Raw genomic sequence first — 22930 nt, 5'->3', positions numbered from 1 at the left:
CAAAAAAACAAGAGCAAATATTTAAAGCAGTATTGGTAAAGGCAAACTGGTTTCTGTCTCCACACAAAACTGATGTTACTGTAGTAGTTTCTTGAGCACATGTGGAATGTGATACGCCATGTAGGTTGGCTACAGTGGAGATTAAATTCATGAATTACAGACAAAACAGCATGAGCTTCAACAGCTTGAATAAAAACACCGTGATACTTTGACAAAGCTGTAACATGCCCAGCTAGTGTGTCCCAGACTTTTTTTTATGATCTAAAATAGTATAAGCACCTTCCAATTAAATCATTCACAGCCCCTGAACATAAAAAATAAATAAATTAATTAAAATATCAATAACCTACAGAAAGCTGTACAAGGCCATCAGCAAGCTTTCTCCACACTTTTTTCTTTTTTTTTTTTTTTTTTTTTTTTTTCTTTTCAAGATGAACCTATGCCTTTTCCAGCGTACAAGCTGATGAAACTAAAGGTATTCATAAGCCTAGTAGTAGCAATTCAGGGCATTTGCCTGATTGATAATGGTAGCAAAAATAAAATAAAATAAATAAAACAAATCCAAGAAATATTTTAAAATCTTCCATTTAAAAAGTAACAAAGGGGGAACCCATAGAGGGAACTCAAGATTCTCTAATGCAATTTTCTGCTCTAACAGTTTGCAGATGAGTAGCTGTTAGTCACTGAAAGGTACGACACTGCACCCACTGCATGGCATCTTTGGAGTCTTTGTGGTAAGCCATCTGCCACAGTGGTTTTCAAAATCTCTTTCAGTACCAACATCAGACAACATCTCCTGCAGTTTGCTAAAAAGCAAATTTTTGACTGTTATCCAATTTTTTCCTTAAATTATAAAACTAAATGGCTCAAAAGCAAAACAGACTCCTGTCCACTGAAGTGTGAGAAAAGTGTTAGCTCTTTTTTTTGTGTGTTTTTTTTTTTTCCTCCTCTCCCCCACCAAAAAAAATATTTTTCAAGAATTGTACAGATAAACACAGTACTGATATGTTTACTGTGCACAGTACAGACTTGAAGCCCTAACAAGCAGGTTATTAGACATTTTGTAGTTTGCACTGCATAATTTTGCCCACAGTTTTTAAAATCTCTTACTATAATTCTGTAAACCCACAAACACTTGTGAAGTCATGGAACTTCTTACAGTATAATTTCCTTGGGTTTTGCCCAGCCATCGAAACTGTTTGTCAAATACATCTGAGTCTAGATCATATTAAAAGCAGCTTGATTATTACTAACCCCAACTTACACAGTTGTCGAGACAACAGAGTGAATATCATTAACAGAAACTGCTTCTGTCAAACTGGAAATCATAGCTGAAGTCTCACTCCCATGTTCACATTATCCAAAACAGTATGCAAATTTGCGAATGCAAAAAAAAATTCCAAATGAAGTTTGATGCCTTTTGAAAGATGTAAATATGTTTACATCTTTCTTTATTAACATAAAGTCTATAGAAAAAATATTCAGCTTTAATTTTCACTTGCAAAGCTTTCATGCAACTCAGCCAATGTTCAGAAGACAGACTGTAGATGTATTTACCTACAAGTAAGACCTATTCATGTATAAAACATCTCACCAGTCTTACTAGCTGATTGCTCACATCCATAAGCCACCACATCACTAAGTAAATAACCACATTGCCAGATGCACAGGATTCACTCTGGCTTCATTTGTCTGACACCAACCAAGTTCACGAAAACTATGCTAGACATATGCCTAAAGCATATCATTAGTAGAGTGCTCACAAGCAATGGACCATAATTTCAGATGCAATACTGTATGTGCATAGTTCAGTTCCCTGTCACTAAGGTGTAACCCCTCAGAATGTCTGCAGATGTTGGAACATTGTGAGGAACAGTTGATACTCCAAAGGGTTGTGCTGCTGTTCAGAGAGGCATCAACAGGCTTGGAGAAATAAGCCAAAAGAAATCTCAAAAAGTTCAAAGAAAATTAGATAAATTAAGTCCTGCACCTGTGGAGGAACAACCCCAGGCACCAGCACAGGCAGAGGCCAACCATCTGGCAAGCAGCTTTGAAGAAAAGGCCCTGGGGGTCTCGGAGGACAAGCTGACCACCAGCCAGCCACGTGTCCTTGCAGCAAAGGCCAGCGGTGCCCTGGGCTGCATCAGGCCAAGCATCGCCAGCAGGCCGAGGGAGGTGATCCCTCCCCACGGCCCAGCACTGGTGGGACACCCAGAGCGCTGCGCCCAGAGCCGGGCTCCCCATGACAGGTACATGGCCTTACCAGAGTGAGTCCTGCAAAGGGCACTGAGGTGATGGAGGAACTGGGGCGTCTGCCCCATGAGGGCAGGCTGAGAGCATTGGGGGCATTTAGCCTCGAGCAGGGGAGGCTTGGGAGGATCTTATCAGTATGTTTGTACATACTGCAAACAAATGGATTCAGTGGAGAGAAAAAAAGAAAAAAAAAAAAAAAAAGAAAAAAAAAAACTCCCTTCCTGCCAGCTGATATGTGTTGCTTTCTGAAATTTGTCCTTCACCTTGTTAAACCTAGTTTAAATCTTAATTTACATCTTCTTTTCCTCTAAATATATACTAAATGATTGGGTTTGGATTTCCTCCACATTTCTGCTACAACGTACTTTATAGCAACTGGAGGCAGGGTTTGCTTGTTTGTTCTAAAAGTTCTCAGGACTGCTTTACTGTACGTTCCCAGAGGCACAGTTACAGCAACAGTCTGGGTTAGCCTCCTATGACACCAGGGTCAGCATACAGTTACCTATGCCACATATCTCCATGTAGCAACCAAACCAATCTAAAAGCTCCTTTGATTTGCTAGAATGAAGCTTCACTGAGGATCAGGATCCAGTTTTTTTTTTTTTTTTTTACAAGGATTAATATATGAAGTACAAATTGAGCCCTGCTTAATAAAAGCTTAATGCTCTTACTTATGTAACCTGATATTATAAGTGTGTATATATATAATATGCTATTTTTCTGCCAAGTTATGCTATTTTTCTGCCAACTACATAAAACACCTAATTATATTATAGTATATACTTTCAAGGCATGTAAAGCAATACTGTCCATTCATAAACCTCTGTTCAAAAAAATAATTTTTATTGTTCACTCAAACTTTACAGTTATATTAAAATATAATAAACATTTGAGAGTACATCATCAAAACAAGAATAACATGAAATGAATTGAATGCTTTATGATTTTACATGCAAGCTACTATAAACCAAATTCTTATGATAACACTATCTTAGCTTATCTCATTATCTCATTCAAGGTCTATAATAATATGTAAAGTAGAACTAGAGAAAGTTCATATGCTTTATAATCATTTCAAAACCTTCCAGAAAGTTTATTTTGCACATACACACACAGACACCACATACACTCTTTATATATATAAACAAGAAACATGATTTTCCAGTAATCCTTAATTTGTATATCATTTGGTTTCTGAAGAGCTGGAAAAGAACAAGACCCTTCTTGGTTATTAGTGTTTATGTGGAGCACAGTGATATTCATAGACTTCAAATGTACTGAAACCCATATTAAATTGACCATTTTTCTCAAAGAGAAAGTTAAAACGGAAGGTCTAGTTCCAAACAGGAGCACTGGGGAAAAATGTTCATTGTGTCTCTCATCTGGCAGACCAGTAGTACTACTCTGGGAAATCAGTGAGGATTTGGGCAGACTGCCCACTCAACTTAAGGCTCATCTGAGATCCACATACATCCGCTTAGCTATCCAACTAGGATTTTTTGTTGTTGCTTTCATGCCCATATGATTTTAGTGCCTCTGTGCAATGTGCAAACCACTCCACATGCTTCCACAACAAAAAGGAAGAAGGTATCTCAATACCAATGCCAGAAAACCTACGTTCTCCCACATTTGGTCCAACGTCCACTATGGTGACGGGAAAACAGAGTGAACTTTCATCTGTCAAAGACATATTGCTAGAATTAAATATGTTGCAGATTATCTTGGGATCCAAACAGAAAAATGAAGCTATCGAGGATATGTGGTGACTGTGCAGCAGCTGACAGGAACTGTACAGCCTAAAATAAATGCCTTTTTATGTCTGAAAACAACAACAACAACATGCAACTACACACATACACCCCTCTAATCTCTTGCACCTTTAATGTGTTACTCAAGTATTCTGTAAAAACACGGTACAGTGTTTATGTAGTAAGTCAGGTATTTTCTTTACCTCCATAAAAACATCTAAGAAAAAAACAGAACTATATAATTATATATATATATAACTATATAACATTGCCTGCGATTAAGAGAATTCCAGCACTGCACAATATCTGTCACACTTAATCAATAACTATTTCTCAGAATGGTTTGTATGCTACCAGAAATGGCCAAGATGCAAATTTTTGAGTTTGGAGAGTGCTTTTTATTGTATGCAATGCATAGAATCATAAGAATCTTGTATACAGTCCTTGTAACAGATACATGACCTTTGAAATGCCAAAGATCTGTTTGCTAGTGAATGTTTATCACCAAATAGCTGTCAGCTTCCAAGTTTTTAAAAGATTAACTGTGCTGAGTCATGTAGCACAAAACGCCGCAAACCATCCATGGAATGTTGTTACAGGAGACCAGCAACTTGAAACCCAGCTTGCTGAAAATACTAAAAGTAGTTTCACACACCAAATGTTCCCTAAATCTTTATTTGAAATAATTTTCTGAATATTTCAGAAAGGAAGGGATATAATTCGGAGGTAATAAGTAAGGCTTTAAAAGAGGCAGGTTGCATTTCAAATTTGCAATTGCAAAACGTCTTTACAAACAGTTATTCATAGCAGTGTTCATGAGACACGAGCATCATGAACATAAAGTCATTCAGAGTCACGCAAATAAAGTCATTCACACACATCCATAAATGTAAAGGAATTATGAACACAATCATAGCAAATGAGTGTAATTAGTTTTTCAAACTCTTCTCAATATTTTTGCTGTTTTTATTTTTTACTGTGCAAATGCAAATTTAAGAAGTTACTTTGACATTAGGCAAGAGAAATGAAGTGATGTGTGCATCATTACACCTTGCTGTCTGTCTTTCAAAACCTTTCAAAGTATAGGTTACTCTGATTTTCTGATACAAAGATAATCCTAAAATTACCATTCTTTCTGAATTTATTTAGCAAGTTATTTTAGAAAACCTGTCTCTAATTCCACCTCCTTTTATCACACCGATCATTCCCTTTTTTCAGGCACTATAGCTGGTGAGTTTCTTTGTAGTCCTGTTCCCAGATATTCTACAGCGCAAGTAATGGTGTTAGGAAAAGATTCGTGTACTGACTACTTTTAACCCCCATCCAATAAGCATTACATGAAGTGATAAGAGGATATTAAGCAAAATATACATCTCCACAATATATTAAATACACGATACATTTTAAAATTCCATTAAGGAAACCAAAATCGTGTAAATATGGTGATAAAATCAGAGTACACAGGCCACTACATACATAAAAATCAAATCCAATTTAGAAGCAAACACAGGTTCGTTCAAACAGCATTATACAATTTCTTTAACACTTACAGAATTTAGATGAACAATATTTTCATTCACTCACAGTTTAGTATAAATATAAAGCAAGGCACCCCTTAAGCATTTTAAATAACAAATTAAACATTTACGTTTTTTACTGTGCAGTCAGGCTTAACATTTATGCAGCTTCAAAACCAAAGTACAGCCTCAAGGGAAGCCTCTCCACTGACAAATTAATACCTTAGAGAATAGAGCTGAATGGTGGCAATGAACTCATTTGTTCCCCCAATAATGAAGAATGACTCTTTCTTTACCACATCTGTGACTGTTGCTATGGTGACCCAGACTTACCTCATTGCTTCTCGAAGTGCTCCTCGCTCACTAAGAGTCGTGTGCTTGATGTCATCAAAATTATTTTCTAGTTTCTCACAGTTCTGCAACAAATGGAAGAATCCATGTAAGGCTTTTAAACAGTTTATTGTGCATGTATTGACATTATTCAGCACCACGCAAACAAAACTGATATATATTATGTAATCTCACAAATTATGCATTCTGTTTTAATTACACGGGAGTCATTAAAAAGACATTGAGAACTCAGAAACAAAGTAAATATGAATCTTATTATATGGTTGTCATGGAAATCATCTTATAAATGTTCCATAATGAAATGTACAGAATTTACACTTTTTTCCTTCCTTCCTTCATTATTTTTTTTTTAAGGAAAATAAAATTTTCCATTATCAATATGCAAGGCAACAAAGCTACTACACACACACAAGAATTAAAACCTAAATGTGTATTTACAATAATAAAAGTTATAAATTCTATTCCAATGAAACAGGCAGTGTTGTTATAACAAACCTAGCTTTATTAGCTCTACAGTTTTTAAAACAGAAACTGAAAAAATTAATTGCTTATGGATATCTCAAGGATTTGATATATTTTCCAGGTTAGAGCTCGCCAGTATTTCTAAAAGTAATATGAAGCCAACGATTTTGCAACAATAAATGAAATAAAACTTCCCTATGTTCTGTTACTTATTATTAAATGTGTGACTAGTTCCATTACTCCAGAGTGCCAATGCTTTTCTCCTACTCCCATATAGGCAGTAAAATTGATTCAGCAGATGCTGGGTAATACAGAAATTTATATCTGTGTAAAGTGAGTGTGAAATACCAGCAAACAAGAGTTCTCTGAACACCTGCATCGTCTGTAGGATTTTATATTGTCTTGAGGCTTCTCCAGTGCACGAGTCTTTGAGGTACCCCTGTTCTTTGCAGCACCTTTCGCCAATACCAAAACTTACCTCTGGGAGGCATCATTTTGCCACATGGGTTGAAAAGAAACACAAGTTGCAAGCATAACGGTTACTATTGCTAACAACCATGAAGAAACCATTGTCAGTCTCTTTATGCAGTATCTTCAAACAGAATATATGAACTGTTATGTGGTCATACTGCTTTTTAGGTTTTAACATTTGAATCAATTTGCAAGTTGATATCTGAAAGAGATATAGTAAATGTTACCTATTATTTCTTTTGTATATTGATTCTTTATTTTTATAATTATATTCAGGTAGCAGCTCTTGTAAGAGCATTATGGGAGAGAAAATACATATTTCTAAATGGCCTAACAAGATACCTTAGTTTGTTCAATTAATGTTATTTTTAAATAAAATCATACATGCTTTAACATAAAGTTTTAATACTTTAACAATGCATTACATTTCTGAGCAGGAGAAACAAACAAACCCACATTTGGAACTCTGAAATTTTCTTTCCCTTATTAAAGTGATAAATGTCTTAAGTAGTAGTAAATCTTATCCCATGACTAATCTAATATTTGTCTTTGTTTTTTATTCCAATCAAATACCCTTTGTATGGCAAAATCCTACTCAAAAACTCAAAAGGATTACACAAAAAAGAAAGGGAGTTCTACAATTAAATACTCCATTATTCAGATCAGCATGCATTGACTTTCAGCTCCAAGCACGTACACAAAAGAAATCCAAACTGACAATAAAGAATTCCAGATTTATATGTATTAAACTGAAAGCATCTGTGCAAGAAAACAATCAAAACTCACATCCTCCTGGAAAACAGACCAAAGGAAACACCATTTGGAATAAAGCTCCAAGCACTGTAAGAGGAAAGCCCATTTATTAACAGTCCCATGCCACCAGCATCTCAGCACAGGTTCAGGAATATCTGACCACCACGCAGTTCATTTCTCTTGATGTTTTAGTATATATTATGTAGAGAATGACAGAGGATCGAAAGCTCACATGATTTTATCAAACAGAAATAAATCCTCTCTAAACCAACAACAGAAAATAATTGTTGGTCTCTAGAGTGGAAATTCCTAAAATGAGTAAGTCACCAAATTCTGTTCAGCTGGTATTTATTCTTTGTCTATGTACTGTGTTGTCAGTTGAAGGGCAACAAAGGTGGCTCATTTCTAAAGAAAATGCTGTGATCATGTTGTCTTACACAAAAATTCCCTCTCAATAACAAACCGAATGTGGAAAAAAACAATGAATAGATAATCCAGGACAAACAATAGAACACGCTTTAAAGACTCAAATAATAGGTGTTATAATAATTCAATTGGCAAGAAGATTAACTTACTTTTAGCACTTCTGCCAATTGTTTCTGGACAATACCACATCTACCTTTCTCAGCTACTTTAAGCCAAACAGCTCTCATCCAAGTACAGTAGCTGGAAAGCCTATAACTATTAGGCAAAAAATGACCAAAAACAGAGGCAGATACAAACACCTAAAGGAAGATAACCTCATAATACAATATCATCACTTACTGCATACATGTTGAACAGGAGAATAAGCAACTATTGATTATACCTACTCTTTTCCAGTTAGAGCTGCAGTAATCCAAAATTTACATTGGATCCAATCCTCTCAATGAAAAGAGAACAGAAGTCTGAAAGACCAAAATATAAGCATAGCTTATAGTCTATAGATAGTACTTCTTCACAGCTCTAAGTATCAGGTTGCGCACTACATCTCCAGACCCTCTAAAAGAATACCAGCCTATGAGAAAGGCTACCAATATGCATGAAACTGAGCATGAGAATACTCTGAAGAATACATCTACAAAGTGATGAAACTTTAGTACAACATCTAGGTTAATATGTATATACATCTTGCACAGGAAAGAATGTTTTGGTCCATAATACTTTGTAGATTTAAGTATAATGAGCAATTAAACTCCCAGGTGTTTTTTTGTTTGTTTGTTTGTTTTTAGCAACAGTTCAAGCAGAAAAATCAAAACACAAGCAATGGCTTTTGGAGGTTTACGGCCAAGTGATTTTCTGTGGATATAGATAGGGTCTAGAAACTTTAACTCTGTGGTTGAATAATTATATATTGCTCTATATGCTTTTGCTGTTGGCAGATCTATAGTGCTGTATGACACTAAACTAAATACCACCTTTGAGAAGTTTGGGATGAAAAATAAGTAGGCAGAGATATGATTAGGGACATGGTCATTATAAATCAAACTATCAATGCATATCAAAAAGCCACACAAAAATAAATCCTGTGTTTTCTTCTTAAAGAATAAATACTTTAAGGTTTTTAAATGAAGCAAAATATCAAGGGAACTGTTTGGATATATAAATGAATGTTTTATTTATCATATGAGATCTTAAATAAAACTATGTGATAACTAGTTAAAAAGGGCAATGTACCTTAGATATCCATAAGTATCTGTGGCATTATACATAGCATACTGGTGAGGCATGCAATCAGAAATGAGAAGGATGAATTGATGAAGGATGAATATATGAAGATGAGGAAGAAGGAAAATTAATAAACAAAGCTTCTGTAACAAATATATATATATATATATGACTTGGTAGTCAGCAACTACCAAGTTCAAAAGACTTTTACTCTTTGACACTAGGTGTAGTAACACATTATCTCTAGTTCACATAACTAGAAAATATAGAGTCACTAGTTTTAAATAAAAACTGACTTTTATAAATAAATAATTTAAATTATTTATAAATATATATTTTTTAAAATAAAAACTTGACTTGGCCATTAGAAAAAAAATCTTGATTTGGTCTAGTGGGTCAAATGCAACACTCAAAAAGCAAAACTGGTCTATCAACTGGTATCACCACTGAGGATCTCCCTAAATCACAAAAGCATCGCTATCTGCTCTGCTAAGGGCTAAGATAGTTTTGAGAACAGCAAAACCCAAATTTGCCGATTCTGCAATACAGTACTGATAAAAGTAGTCCTATTTCCATCAAAATCAACTGTAAATCTTCCGTCCAGTCAAACTAGAGTGGGATCACATTAAGCCACATCCCGCTGTATCCTGAAATACTTCACTTAAGACTTTCAAAAGTGTTGGTATTACAGATAATGTCTTGCACACATTTCTAGATAGTTGAGAAATAAAATCGTTTGATCTGACAACAGTGTAAGACATATTCTAAGGCAGCTTGTGACACTGAAGTTCAGTAGATCTCTTATCCTAGTTGATATGCTGCCAAATCAGAAACCTTACCTAAAATATCCTCTTCCTCTCTCTCCCCCATGAAAAAAGTTTGTAGGTAAGTAGGATTGCTGAGTTCTTAAAATTCATTGCTTTCACAAGAATTTAGGAAATTTTCTTTAGAAGCTTATTTTTTTTTCCAAACATTTATTAAAAAAATGTTTAAAAAAAACTTACATTTTTACTGCCAAATGACCTCTGTATAAAAATCATGAGGAACATATAGCATTTAAAAGCTAGAATCCCTCTCACTTGTTAAGTTTATGTCTACTATTGGTGCTAATGCTAAACCAAAATTTTTATCCCATTTTTCTTTATTATCCATGAAATAAGTTCCTACAGAGTACAGTGTCTTAATTTTCTACTGTTTATGCAGCCAAATTTTAAAATGCGTATGCTAAATGTACCTAGATTTTGGAGTGCTGGTCCGAATTCTGAAGACATAGCTATCTCCATGTTTCAGTTTGCAATCTACCTCCTCAAAGGTAGCTATGAGGGATTTCCAAAAAACAAAAATTAATAAAAATCCCCTCACACACCACATGTCTGGACATATCAGCTTGCTCTTCTGAAAATATTGTCCGTACTGCAGAACAGAAATCTTTTTTAAAAAGTTGTAATAAAAAATCTGACCTCTTTTAGATCGTAAAAAGGTCTATGTATAAAAAGTGCAGAGTGATTATTTCCGTATTGACCTTATTGATAAATAAAGTGTAAACACCAATAAACACTTGCTATTCTGGAAATCTGATATATTTCATCAGTAGAAAACTTTAGAATAACTATCTTGTGTTTTATAAACCTAAAGCAACATTATAATAGTAATCTAAACTGTAATATATTGCTGCAAGGATAATTATTAAGGGAAAACACAGCTGACATTTTCTGATTTATGCACACAATCAGAGATGGAGTCCAAGGACTGTGACATAATTATCTTCATGCTAACAATTTTTGTAAATCTCTTGACAGAATTTTAGCTAATTTTAAAATGCCTTCTGAAGATTAGCACTTAAAACTGTTGGGGAAAATAGCACAATTTATTAGCAAGGGTATAATTGTAAACCTTCCAAATACTCATTGTGAATATCATTTAGACAGTAACTCCTGCTCTAGCAGCTGGTATATAAGACTCCTGTTTATGGAGTCTTGAAACAACAGATAGAGTATAATCTAATTAAACAGGATTACATGCAAAAGAAAAATTATTAAAAACAGACTAATCAACAATTGCTATGAATTTGTAATAGCACTTCTACTTCTTCTTTTGATGTGAACTTATGTAACACTGTGCTTTATTACAATAAAACCTAAATACTCTTAACAGACCTCTCTTGATCTGGAACAGACTGTCTTTCTATACTGAAACAACACAAAAAGCTAAATTGTTCCATTGATCTTCTCTTCCAGACTTAAGCACCCATCTGCTATAGGGTAAAATGACTTATGTATTGCATTTATTATAATGTCGGTGCTTAAATTAAAGTTATTCAGTAGTCAATAGCTGTATTTCATATAGGAAGCCCCCTTAAACTATCTTCATATTGAGCAACTAAACAAAACAGATGCCATTTGCCAAAGAGTTAACAGCATTTGTTTTATCTACAGAGCATTGCTGAAAAACTAAACAAGAAAGAAAAAGGATTGTTTGATCCTATCTGCAAGATATTACAATCTAAACAATATCCACCTAGTAAATTCCTCCTTTCCATTTGCTGTGACTCATTCTCAAGGGGTTCTCATTCTAAACAGAGGGAAAAGCAGCTTAAAACTGGTACCTGACCAGCTGTTCACAAAGGAAAAATATGTATTTTTAAAATGTGTGTATATTCTTAGTATCTGCAGAAACTATATTGAGCCCTCAGGTATTTACATAACATTTGACAGCATGTCATTCATAATACATGAACATTTGTTGTAACAATTTTTTCATTATGTGATAGTCACATTGGCCAGACAGGCTCTTTGTGAAATGCAGATATCAATACACCAAAAATAGCAGACTTCCAACAGAAAACCAGCTCTAAGTGTTAGTAATCAAACAAAAATCAATAGAGAAAAATATTAAGTAGAACCGTGGGTGGCTGTAATCAATGCCTCATTAGCATAAGCATGTTATTTCTTTTCAGTTCATTTAGAGGAAAATTATTTTTAAGGCACTAAAAATAGTGTGCATGCAAACTCACACACAAATAACGCTTTTCCCCCACAAACAAGAATATATTGGTAAGACAGGATTCATACTGAGAAACTCTACCGCACGAGGTGTTTTCTGAAACTCTGTATGCTTTTTGTTACTAATTACCACAAATATTGCCCATGTAACTGGTAATTCTGAAGTGGAAGCAGACAGTTTTGGAATTTGTATAGTTCTCTCAGTTTATAAAGTGATGCAGATAATCCTCAAAGACAGGTAATTATATAAAAGTTAATTACTTGTTAAACACACATAACACTTTAGTTTGCAATTTTACCGGGACTGTGAAAGTTCTTCCGATATGAGTTGGCATTCTGCTAACTTCCCTTTCGTGCTGCTTCACGCACAAATTTTAAGTGGCAAATTTATAACAGCCTTCATGTTCACACAAGGGTATGGAATCTTGCTTGCATCCAACCTGCTGTTGTCAGAGCAGATGTAGACACCACGTGTTTTGGCAATGGGTAACACATGAGATAGCAGTGATACGGGGAAGATAAGAAAAGACATTCTGAAAGGACCAAGCATACCACACAAAGAATAACAGACCAAAGAACTCAGGAAAAGAATAAAAAGCTAACAATATGCAATAAAGAGGCACAGCTGGAAATAATAAAAGGAGAGAACGCAGGTGATACCACTAAACAGGACATTTTATAATAGTCCTCCCCTTATGACTCATCTTTACAAGGCAGAAAACTTTGAGAACAAGAAAGAAAACTCTTGCCTCTTCCACCTTTTTACTCATCTTCCTAGAACAAATATTAAATCTGATCAACAGAGGAATGGGAAGACTTAGCAATAAGCTTCCAGCAATAAGGTCCCTCTGCATCCAAAGGATGCTCTTAAGAGTGCTTCCCGGTGTGGTGCTGGGCTCTGTAGAAGAGAGCAATACACATCATCTCTTAGAATATGATAAGAAGTTCATCTAGACACTTTATCTTTTAATGAGGCTGCTATCCTGCCTTTTTTTTACACTGCAAGGTCTGAGCACCATATGAGGGCCTTCACAGTTGTTGTTCAAGATACTATCTGGGACCCATTCTTGAACGTTGAATCCTCAAGCTCTCCAAGGCTCGCAGCATGAATTTACAATTTAATTCTTTCAGGGCATGCAGTCTAAGTAAAGAGACAGAGTCTCTTTATGCACAGTCTCACATAATTTCTAAATACCTTATTTTCAATTGACAGTGAAAATAGAACTGAAAAAAAGTTTATTAAGAAAACAAATATCCCAAATGCTATACTCCTTCCCAGTACTTTCCTGTACCTCAGCCTAGCTTTTCTCTTGGGATTCTTCACTCTGCTTAAGCAAATATTGTTCTCCTGACTCACTGAGATTAAATAAAATGAGAGTATGTAAGTAAAGACCAGAATCATATCGAGAATTAACATTTACAGAGCTCATAACATGGAAAAAAGAGAAGAATATTTAAAATGTGGGTAGAACTCTACTCCTAAGGAACAGATTGTGTTCTTGACCTTCAACAAAGAGCATAAAGATAAAACACGTACCCAGAAGCCCACGGTTTTGTGGTTTTGTTTTTTTCTTTTTTGAAACTGAATGACCAAGAACTTAAGGAATTAATCCAACATGTTTGAAAATACTGCTTAAAGGATCCCTCTTATTCTTCATCCATAGCTCCAGAATTATTGAATATAAAAGCTTTTCAAAAAAATAAGGTTGATGTTTTAAACAGCATCATGAAGTGATGGAGTCCAGCCCTATGCAAGGAAATAAAAGCAACGCACATGTTAGCAGGCTTGCTTCCTCAGCCCAAGATCCCTTTTCATCTCTTACAAAATGAGAACAACAGTATTTTGCAAAGGTTCCTCTATAAAACATTTTGAGTTTGTGTGCTCATCATGCACTACAGTTCCCTGTAGTTACCTCAGTACTCAACAAATTAACATGACAACTTTCAAAACCACTCATGCAGAGGCCTATCTGCCTAAGCTATTTGTCATGATTTGCATAAACCTCTTTACTAAATAAGCAAACTGAATAGGCAATGTCCTACCAAGGGCCACCTCTCCTAATCTTATAGATCTTATTGACAGCTACAGAAACAAAAAAAAAAAAAAAAGCTGTAACAATTAGATAAGATTTTTTTTTTTTCTTGGATTAAGATCCTTTCCTCTGATTTCGTGTAGTACCAAGAAAGTAGAGTATATACACTTCTATTCTGGATTACTGTAATATCTAGAAATCAACATCACAGCATTAAAAATTACTTTGATAGCAGTGAAACAAGTTTCCTCATGTGATGGTTGATGGTACTTACCACAGGCAAAGCCAAATATAAAATTGAGACTAGATTTCCCCAGAGAAATAAATGGAAATATTAAGTTTACTGAAGTACCATCTACCAGACTCGAAGGCATAAGAATTAGGAAAACAGCTGCAGCCAGCACAGCATAACCCTTGTAGCAAGACCCTGTTGTGGTTGCCTTACATGCTGGCATTTTATATCAGATTTTTCCATTACTATCCTTCCTCATGAGAAACTGAAGAACAATTTGACTTGTAGTAATCTGAAGCTTATTTGTATACTATGTGTTATAAACACCAACAAAAGGCCAACTCAGCTCTTGTGTTTTCAACTACACATTGACTCCAAATGAACTGTGGATGACAGCAGGATACATCATGAGAGGACATATGAGCTGACAATGCACGCATCTCTGAAAAAAAGATAGGTGACAATCTCTTCTATTTCCATTTGATTTGAGATTCAAAAGACAAAACTGACATACAGGAAAACAAGGGATTGAAATAAATTTTGTATTAAATACAATCTAAAATACTAAGTCAGAGGAAAAAATTATTTTTTTCCCTTCAAATTTACCTAAAAATAGTTAAAAGATTAATACATTTGTATGCATTCTTTACTGTCCTCATCACTGACTGGTATCTAAAATCTTACTGTAACACTACAGGCTCCACATAGAGTAAGACAACGGTCTCCGTAATTTATACGAAGTCAAAGGAAAGCAATAGAAGCATCACTACCACACTCATGAAGCTGAAAATCATGTACAAGAATGAAAAAAAGAACCAACAAATTGTTTTTCTGGGAACCAAAACTCTTTAACAGTCAACACAATTACATATTTTTAAATATGCATCAAACTAACTTAATTTTTAGTCAAAATGAAAGCTTACACTCATTGCTAAAATCATAGCAAGATAAGTCTGGGAAAAAGAAAAAAAAAACACAGAACAGGACAGTATAAACACTGTTGCTGTAATATTTTTTATAACCCCTCAGGATTTGGGCAGAAAATCAGAGGTATAGGGCTATTACACTAGCTGCAGATCTTATAAAGTTATCACCATCTGTTCTGTCATCTATTTACAGATACAGAGCCATAATCAAAAACTAAGTAAAAATTTCTCAAATAAGCATAATTTTCTTCAAATAAGATACTGGGCATCTTTAATAAACTTGAGACTCTCCCAATTCAAACAAAAGGATAAGCTGTATCTGTTTCTTTTCTGTAGGAAGTGACATGAATGAGAACTCTCCCATACACAGAAGCACACAGTTTATACACAGCTACATGCATCAGCAGGGCATTGAGAAGTGCTTTTTATAGTCAACATTAGAAAGAGTATTAGGAGAATGCTTCTGTAATGCTGCTTATTCGCATATCACTAGAAAACATCCAGGATAAACGTATACAGGTCTCAGTTCCATTTACCATCTCAGAGCATCCAACACCTCAGTATTACACTGTGCTCTCTTCTAGTTCTGTGTTCCATTTACAGTCTTATTTGTAAGGTTTTTATCCCTTTAGAAGATTTCGTGTCACCACCTGAATAACTTTCATCTCCAAAAGCTTCTGGCCTGTGTTTAGACACCTCAGACTGCTGTATTCCCCTTCTTGTCAGTCTCTTAAAAATTGTCACGTTCAAGATGAGGTGAGCAATACCAAGCATGCCATGAAGCACTAGAGAAGACCCTCCTCAACAATTCTCAAGGACACAAGGACATCTGATGACAAAATTCTGAAGAAGCCTGGAGCAAAGCTCCTCGGTACAAGCGCTCTTTGGAGGACTCTGGTTCAGGTCCCACAAATAACACTCCCCATGACAAAATAAAATGGAACAGCTGGGTGAAGTAGCACAGTTCTTGAGCTAATAAATTGGCTTTCTTAGCAGTGCTAGCTCCGTCATAGCGTTTTCCTCACACGGCTATACTATTTTCAAGTCTAGAAGTGGGTCCAACTATTGCAAGTAAAGGGCTTTTAGTTCCCAGAACACCGCACAGAACAGATTTGCTGCTGCTTACGTGTTTAACTTGGAGAACGTGAACAACCCACGCTCTCCCTGCAACCAGAGCTTAACCTGGTACCCTCAGTGCAATCATTCACATTTTACAATAAAAAGCAGTAAATTAGTTTTGAAAGTACTATTTTCAAAGTTACACTAATCAGTATTATAAACAACACTGAAAGTCTTATTATAAAGTATTTTTCCTCTCCACAAAACACATTGGACTCAGTCCCCTGCTCCTGAGCATCACTGCTACTTTTGCATGTGTGCAAGTACAGCTGTAGGACAGAACAGGGTAGCTGCAAAGCAAATAGAAACAAAAAATCATTATCCTTTCAACACACAATCACTAATTTTTTTCCTTCTTGAAGCCATCTTCACCTCTAATTTTTAATTCTTATGCAGCAGTTTCCTCATTTCCCTTGTGTATGAACTGTTTGAGCTTTCAATTTTTAATTTTTCTTCAGTAGTACCCTTTCTTCCTTTATTTTTCTTCATTACTTGGATTTTTCCTCTCCTCTACTGTTCTGTTCCCCTTTATTTGTTTACTTTTTTCCCTGGTCCTCACTAATTATTTCATGTCTCAGTCTGTTTCATTATGTCATGGCTTTTCCTTTCCCATTTTTTAATAATGCATTCCTTTATTCTGCTCCTGCAGCTCTCTGATTTCTGTGTGCTTGCTTAACTATTACCCAAATGGCTCCAAGCAGGACACACTCAAACTGGTGAATAAATAAATTAAAAGAAAAATACTATCTGTGGTGGTGCACTGTTGCCTAGCAACACTCTGCACCTCTCCACAGCTTTTCTAGAGCCCTGGTGGCAACAGAGCTTTTCGGACTTATTGCTACAAATATATAAAAGATCGTTCTCCTATTGTTTGTCCGTTCAGTAGCAAATAAATGCAGAGAAAAATATAAATGAGAAATAAAAACTCCAGAGGAAGAACCAACAATAGCACTTGTGCTTCCACAGCACAGGAGCTGCAGCGGAGTGCAATGGGTGCTGCCTCCTGCCTTCTCATGCACTATGCAATATGCGAGCAGCTTACATGTTATTATTGACCAGTAATACTACTGCCATGCCAGTAGTTGACAAACGCAATGTGAATCTTTCTTACACAAATAACATCCATGACAAATTCACCTAACTCATGGACTGCTACTGGGAATGCTTCAGTTGTTAAGACTCTCTGACTTCCTACAGCCTTGCAAAGTTGCTGCTGAAAGCTAAGAAAAGACAGTAAGTAGCCTCCAGATTGTATAGGATGGAAAAAGTGGTCCAAGCATTATAAAACCTGAAAATACAGTGGAATTATTAAAGAAGTTAAGTTTGTTCCTAGAGCTTATATGAAGAATTGTAAAAGACATTCGACATTCAACTTCAAATGTGATAGAAGCTAAAGCTAACTTTTTTTTTTTTTTTAAGTTTATGGCATTCAGTCTTCAAAAGATAGAATCAAATGCTCATTAAGTCCATACTTTAAAAAATATTGATGATTCACCAACAGCTATACCAAGTTTCAAAAGGATAGATACATGTATGAAGTCATCTTCCCTGACACTCCTGTTTATTCCACAGTATGGAAGACTCCTTCCAACAGCCAATGACAACTTAGAAAGAAAAGAGTCTTTCCAATTTTGGGATGGAAATAATCTTTTTCCCGGGAACAAAAATTTTAAGGGTATTAGGACTCCTGGAAGGGGAGTCTAGAAATAAGCAATGTTAAAGCAGAAGATAAATGAATAACTTAGCTGAGCCACCTGTGATGAAGCCCTACAGAATGGAGAAAATGTTCATTTTACATATATGTTTATGAAATGCATCAAAACTGGTGTTATTACTTGGGAATTTCTGATATGTCCCAATCAGCCTTAAAGCAGTTTGATGCCTGCACAGCAGAGTATTGGTAGCATCAGAACACACACTTTCACAAGACATTTAACAGCATCAGTCTGCATCACTCAGCTACAAATTGTTAAATAGTAAGGAGAAACCACAAGTGATTCACATAGGTAAGGCTAGGAAAAACTAATATTCAGGTAACAATCCCTGTTTATTAATCATATTCCTAAAGTAGTGTTTGTGGGAATTAAAGGCTGAAGTAAGGGTACATACAGCTGGTTGGAGAACACAAGAAATCTTGGTGATGTAGGCCACCATAAAGCAAACATGGGCACTGTAAAGTCAAGCACTTAAATTCAAACATGCCTTTAAAAGAATATTCTTTCAAAACTTGATTTGGCCCCTTTGCACATATGCATTAAAACACTGGTATGACCATGTGCTATTTTACACAGAATTTGTCCAACTCAGAACAGAGAGTGTTCACCTACTCAACAGCCTTGCAACTTTTGTACTTAGTGTGTAGCCTTTTTGTGCTCAGTGTGTAGCCTTATTTACTGCACACTATTCAAAACCATACTTGAAGGCAGAACTATTTTTTCCATGAACATTTCAATGGCACTCATCACTTTGGTATCTGAAGTGATTTAAAAGCAATTTATTCTCCTGTATACCACAGATATCCCCTTTTAACAGATAGCAATCAGCAGAGAAAGACTATCCAATAACTGTGAGCATGCTATGTCAGACACCTATGGTCCAAAATGTGAAAACATGTAAGTGACTGGAAGTGACAACTTGAACGATCAGATTTGGTCTCTTGCTTTCACATTCAGTTATGTCATGTAATCTTTTGTATATGAAGTGAGGTTTTTTGTCCCCACTACTGCTACTGAAAGACCCTGGCACAATGTTTCACTGCTCTGATCATTAGCAACCTATTCTCTTCAAGGCTTCATTTATTGACAGCTAAACAATATCTTTGCATCATTATGCTAATGTTGCCATCAAATTATTAAAAATTTCATAGTTTTCTGAGAACAACAGTATACATTTTTATTCTGCTAGACTATCCACACTCCTCTAATTCTCCTCTAATCTCATCTCAAAAAACAGGACTTTCAATCCCTTGATAACTTTAACAGTTGATAGAAACTGAGAATGAAAATGCACTTTCTCTGCCTATCTCTACCAGAAGCAGTGGATCTGATTACCCTGACACTGTACTTGACTTTTTCATGTTCTTATCCAGTTGATGGAACAACCACCCTATAATCAGCTGGTATTTCTAAATCACCTTCCCTCTTAATTTCAACCATTAAGCTTCTAGTCATTCTTATCCTCAAGCTCTTGGCTGTACAGGTTCCTAAATGCACTATTAAATTTATTCGTATCTTTTTATTGTTATTATTCTAAACTTCAGTGTCTTATAGTTCTTTTTCTATGATGTTCTAGTTCCTTCTGTATTGACAATGTCTGTCAACTTTCAGGTAACACGATCCTAATATTTATGCCAAGCTTATTAATGAAAATACTAAATGGTATGAAGCTGAAGACTCATCCTTCAACAATCTCTGCTAAAACCCAGAAGCAACTTTTTCAGCACTACTCACTATAATTCCCTTAAGCCAGTTCCTTATCTATGTTACTATGCTAATCCAAGCAGACAATACTTCATTATTAACTGGCAAAAAATAAAAAAATAAAAAAATCATGTCAGTGTGTCATGATCTATCCCTAACAATAAAGCCCAACATAACTCGTTCCGTCTTATATTTGCTTTAATGAATTTAATAAATCTTTGCTTTAAAACTTGTTTTTGAAGGTTTGCTCATTCCTGATACAAGATAAATTTGGGTTACACTTGCCCATCAGTTCTCCATCTTTTAAAATATAGAACTTTGTTGGCTATTCTTTAATCCAGTGCTATAACATACAGCTTGATTTATTTAACAGTCTTACTCTTAGGCCTGTAATTTCACCTTTTTTTTTTTTTTTTTCCTCTGTGATCCTTTTATAGACATTTTTCTGTCCCCTTGACTTCAGTGATGAAACTTGCCAAGTTTTTCTCTGTCCTGTCCAGGGTACTTTCCACTTCTGAACTTGTTTGCCCATTAGCCACCTCTCCCATTATATTGAAAATAGGACAAAAATTTACAAAGATTTTAGACAACACCTACAATGTATAGTGCTATCTTCACTGTTTTTCCTCTTTCTTTTAATTAACATAGCTTTAGAACCTTTTACGGTTTGTTTTATACTGCTGAATAACCTACTATTTGTTTTAATTTCCTTGGCCAGGTGTGACTCGACTTCTGAAAGTTCTCACTTTTTCCTCTGTATTTCCTGCTTTGCTCATTTTTCTCCCCTACTTATTCTCATGTTCTTAATAAACTTTTTGAAGCTGTTTTCCAATTTAGTTTGAAACTCTTCTTTACAAGTTAGGATGCAGATTCTAAATAACTTTCACATATTTGAATTAATAACAACCTTCTCATAATTCATGTCTTTGAGCAGCTTAGTTCAGTTCAAAGATCTGAAGTTATCTTCTCTGTCTTATAAAATACAATAAAAAAAAATAAAAAGGTTTATTCTTCTACAGGATTTACATTCAATTAACTCAGAAAACTTGACTAACATTTTGCTCTGTGATTATCTACTCTATAACTCCTCCCCTCTTTATGGCTAAACTCTTTCAGCTTGATACCTGAATTAGTAAAAGTTGAGGCTATTTTAAATCAGAAGAGCTAAAGTCAAATTTTAGGGCTATTATTAACAAAGTTTGTCAGTTATCACATCAAAGAATACCTGCACCTTACCGTTATTAGGATTTATGTTATTCTAGGCTGTATATAGAAAGCCAGTGTCTTACAATGACTTACCTCTCTGATAGCATTAAGCTTAGAAAGTTGTGAAGGTAACAGAATGAGGACAATGAACTTCAGAAAATATGATTTCAATGGACAGCTTGGTATGTCTCCTGAAAGATATACTGATTGGTAAAGGAAAGCAAGGGAAAGGGCAGACCCCAACAGAGATTAAATTAAACACACAAAGGAAAACTATCTGTGAGTAAAGCAAAGAAAAAAGCGCTCAGGCCTTTATGATGTTACTATTTCTCCCCATGGTCTGGATATCAAAATTGTAAAAGCGGGGAAACTATGACGTATACACAAGTAAAAATATATACATTTTAAAGTATAAATGAACATCAAAGGCACTATAGGTATAAGATCAGAAAGCTAATGCACTAAGCAAATCTCAATTAATGAAGGAAAAGAAAAAAATAACGAGGAAAAGGTTCTATAAAGATGAAAAGGAGGAAAATAAAGAGAAGAGCAGGTTAAACAAGAAAGGAAAGCAAACAAGTGGTGCAGAGTAAATTGAATTATTCACAGCCTTGTCTGTTCTCTTTATGACGATGGCATGATATAGCCGTAATGACTACTAGAAGTGTTATTTTTAGCAAAAACATGAGATGTTCACATATCACTGAGTCATCAACGAAATATGTGAAGCAATCCACAGACCACTATCAATTACATGGACAGACTCTGAAGACTAGAGGTTCCAAGGGACCAGAAGAGACCAACATAATGCTTCCCTTTACAAAAGGGGGGAGCAAATAGCAATTATATCCCCGGTGGAAAAATGGAATGAATTTATCAAAAATGATAACTTATCCTAGTCCTCTTTAATTATATGCAAAAGGTTCCTTCTTATCTTGTGGCTCTCACTGAGTGCTCTGCAAGGCCACCTCCAATAAAAAAAAAAAAAAAAAAAAAAAAAAAACAAAGCTAGATCTTTCTTGACAGATATTTGTATAACCCAATTATAAAGGTATATTAGAGACTCGTCACTCTTCTAGCTGTCACAGAGTAGAATGAAATGATTTCTTTGCCTCACACACTGAACAATTCCACAATGTGCAATTCCTTCTGCAAAAGCATTGGATTGACATGTATCCAATTTATGGCCTAAATTCTGACCCCTTGTTTTCCTGTTCCCAGCATTAAAAAGGAACAGAAAGTTTTACTCAGTTATTGTTGCAGATACTTGCTGATAAAACTGGACAGGTCGGAGATGGAAGAAGTGACTGCAAAAAACATGAATGCATAGACCTGTGAAGATGGATGGAACTGCTGCAACAGGAATACATCCAGAAAGGCTAAAAGCAAATATGTTTCCACATGGCACTACCATAGCTCCAGAGATTGGAGCAACCACCACTTTCTACTACACGAATATGAAGTTCACACACACTACATGCAAGGCTCTTTCTGAGGAGTCTTATCTATAAACCCAAAGAAAACCAAACCTGAAGACTTTGGAACAGAGGAAGGTCAGATGTGGTTTTGCACAACAATCCAGGAAAGCCACAAGGTAAGAAGGAGCCTTTTGCAGGTGACTATAAAAGCACTTAAGTTGCCATCAGATAATATATAGAGTTTGATACAACTTGAAAATTTGTATAAAGGCATTAACTCTTAGCAGTCAAATTAGAAGCTATTGAGATATTCTAATAGAAAAACCTTATGACAAACTAAAATAAAACAGAAAATTAAAGGATTATTGTACAC

General features: G+C 35.3%; 1 protein-coding gene across 1 annotated transcript in view; it reads right to left on the bottom strand.

The window, feature by feature from the left end:
* The window catches only part of DPYD (dihydropyrimidine dehydrogenase), a 340058-nt gene that overhangs the window by 290848 nt on the left and 26280 nt on the right, over positions 1–22930 (bottom strand). The window contains exon 3 of the mRNA XM_084290947.1: positions 5852–5934. Within this exon, the coding sequence (XP_084147073.1) occupies positions 5852–5934 (83 nt within the window). The remainder of the gene's footprint in view (positions 1–5851; positions 5935–22930) is intronic.

Source organism: Netta rufina (genome assembly GCF_964035555.1).
Source record: "Netta rufina genome assembly, chromosome: 8".
Classification (NCBI taxonomy): domain Eukaryota; kingdom Metazoa; phylum Chordata; class Aves; order Anseriformes; family Anatidae; genus Netta; species Netta rufina.
The sequence above is the reverse complement of the archived record's forward strand: the minus strand, read 5'-3'. Positions and strand labels throughout refer to the sequence as shown.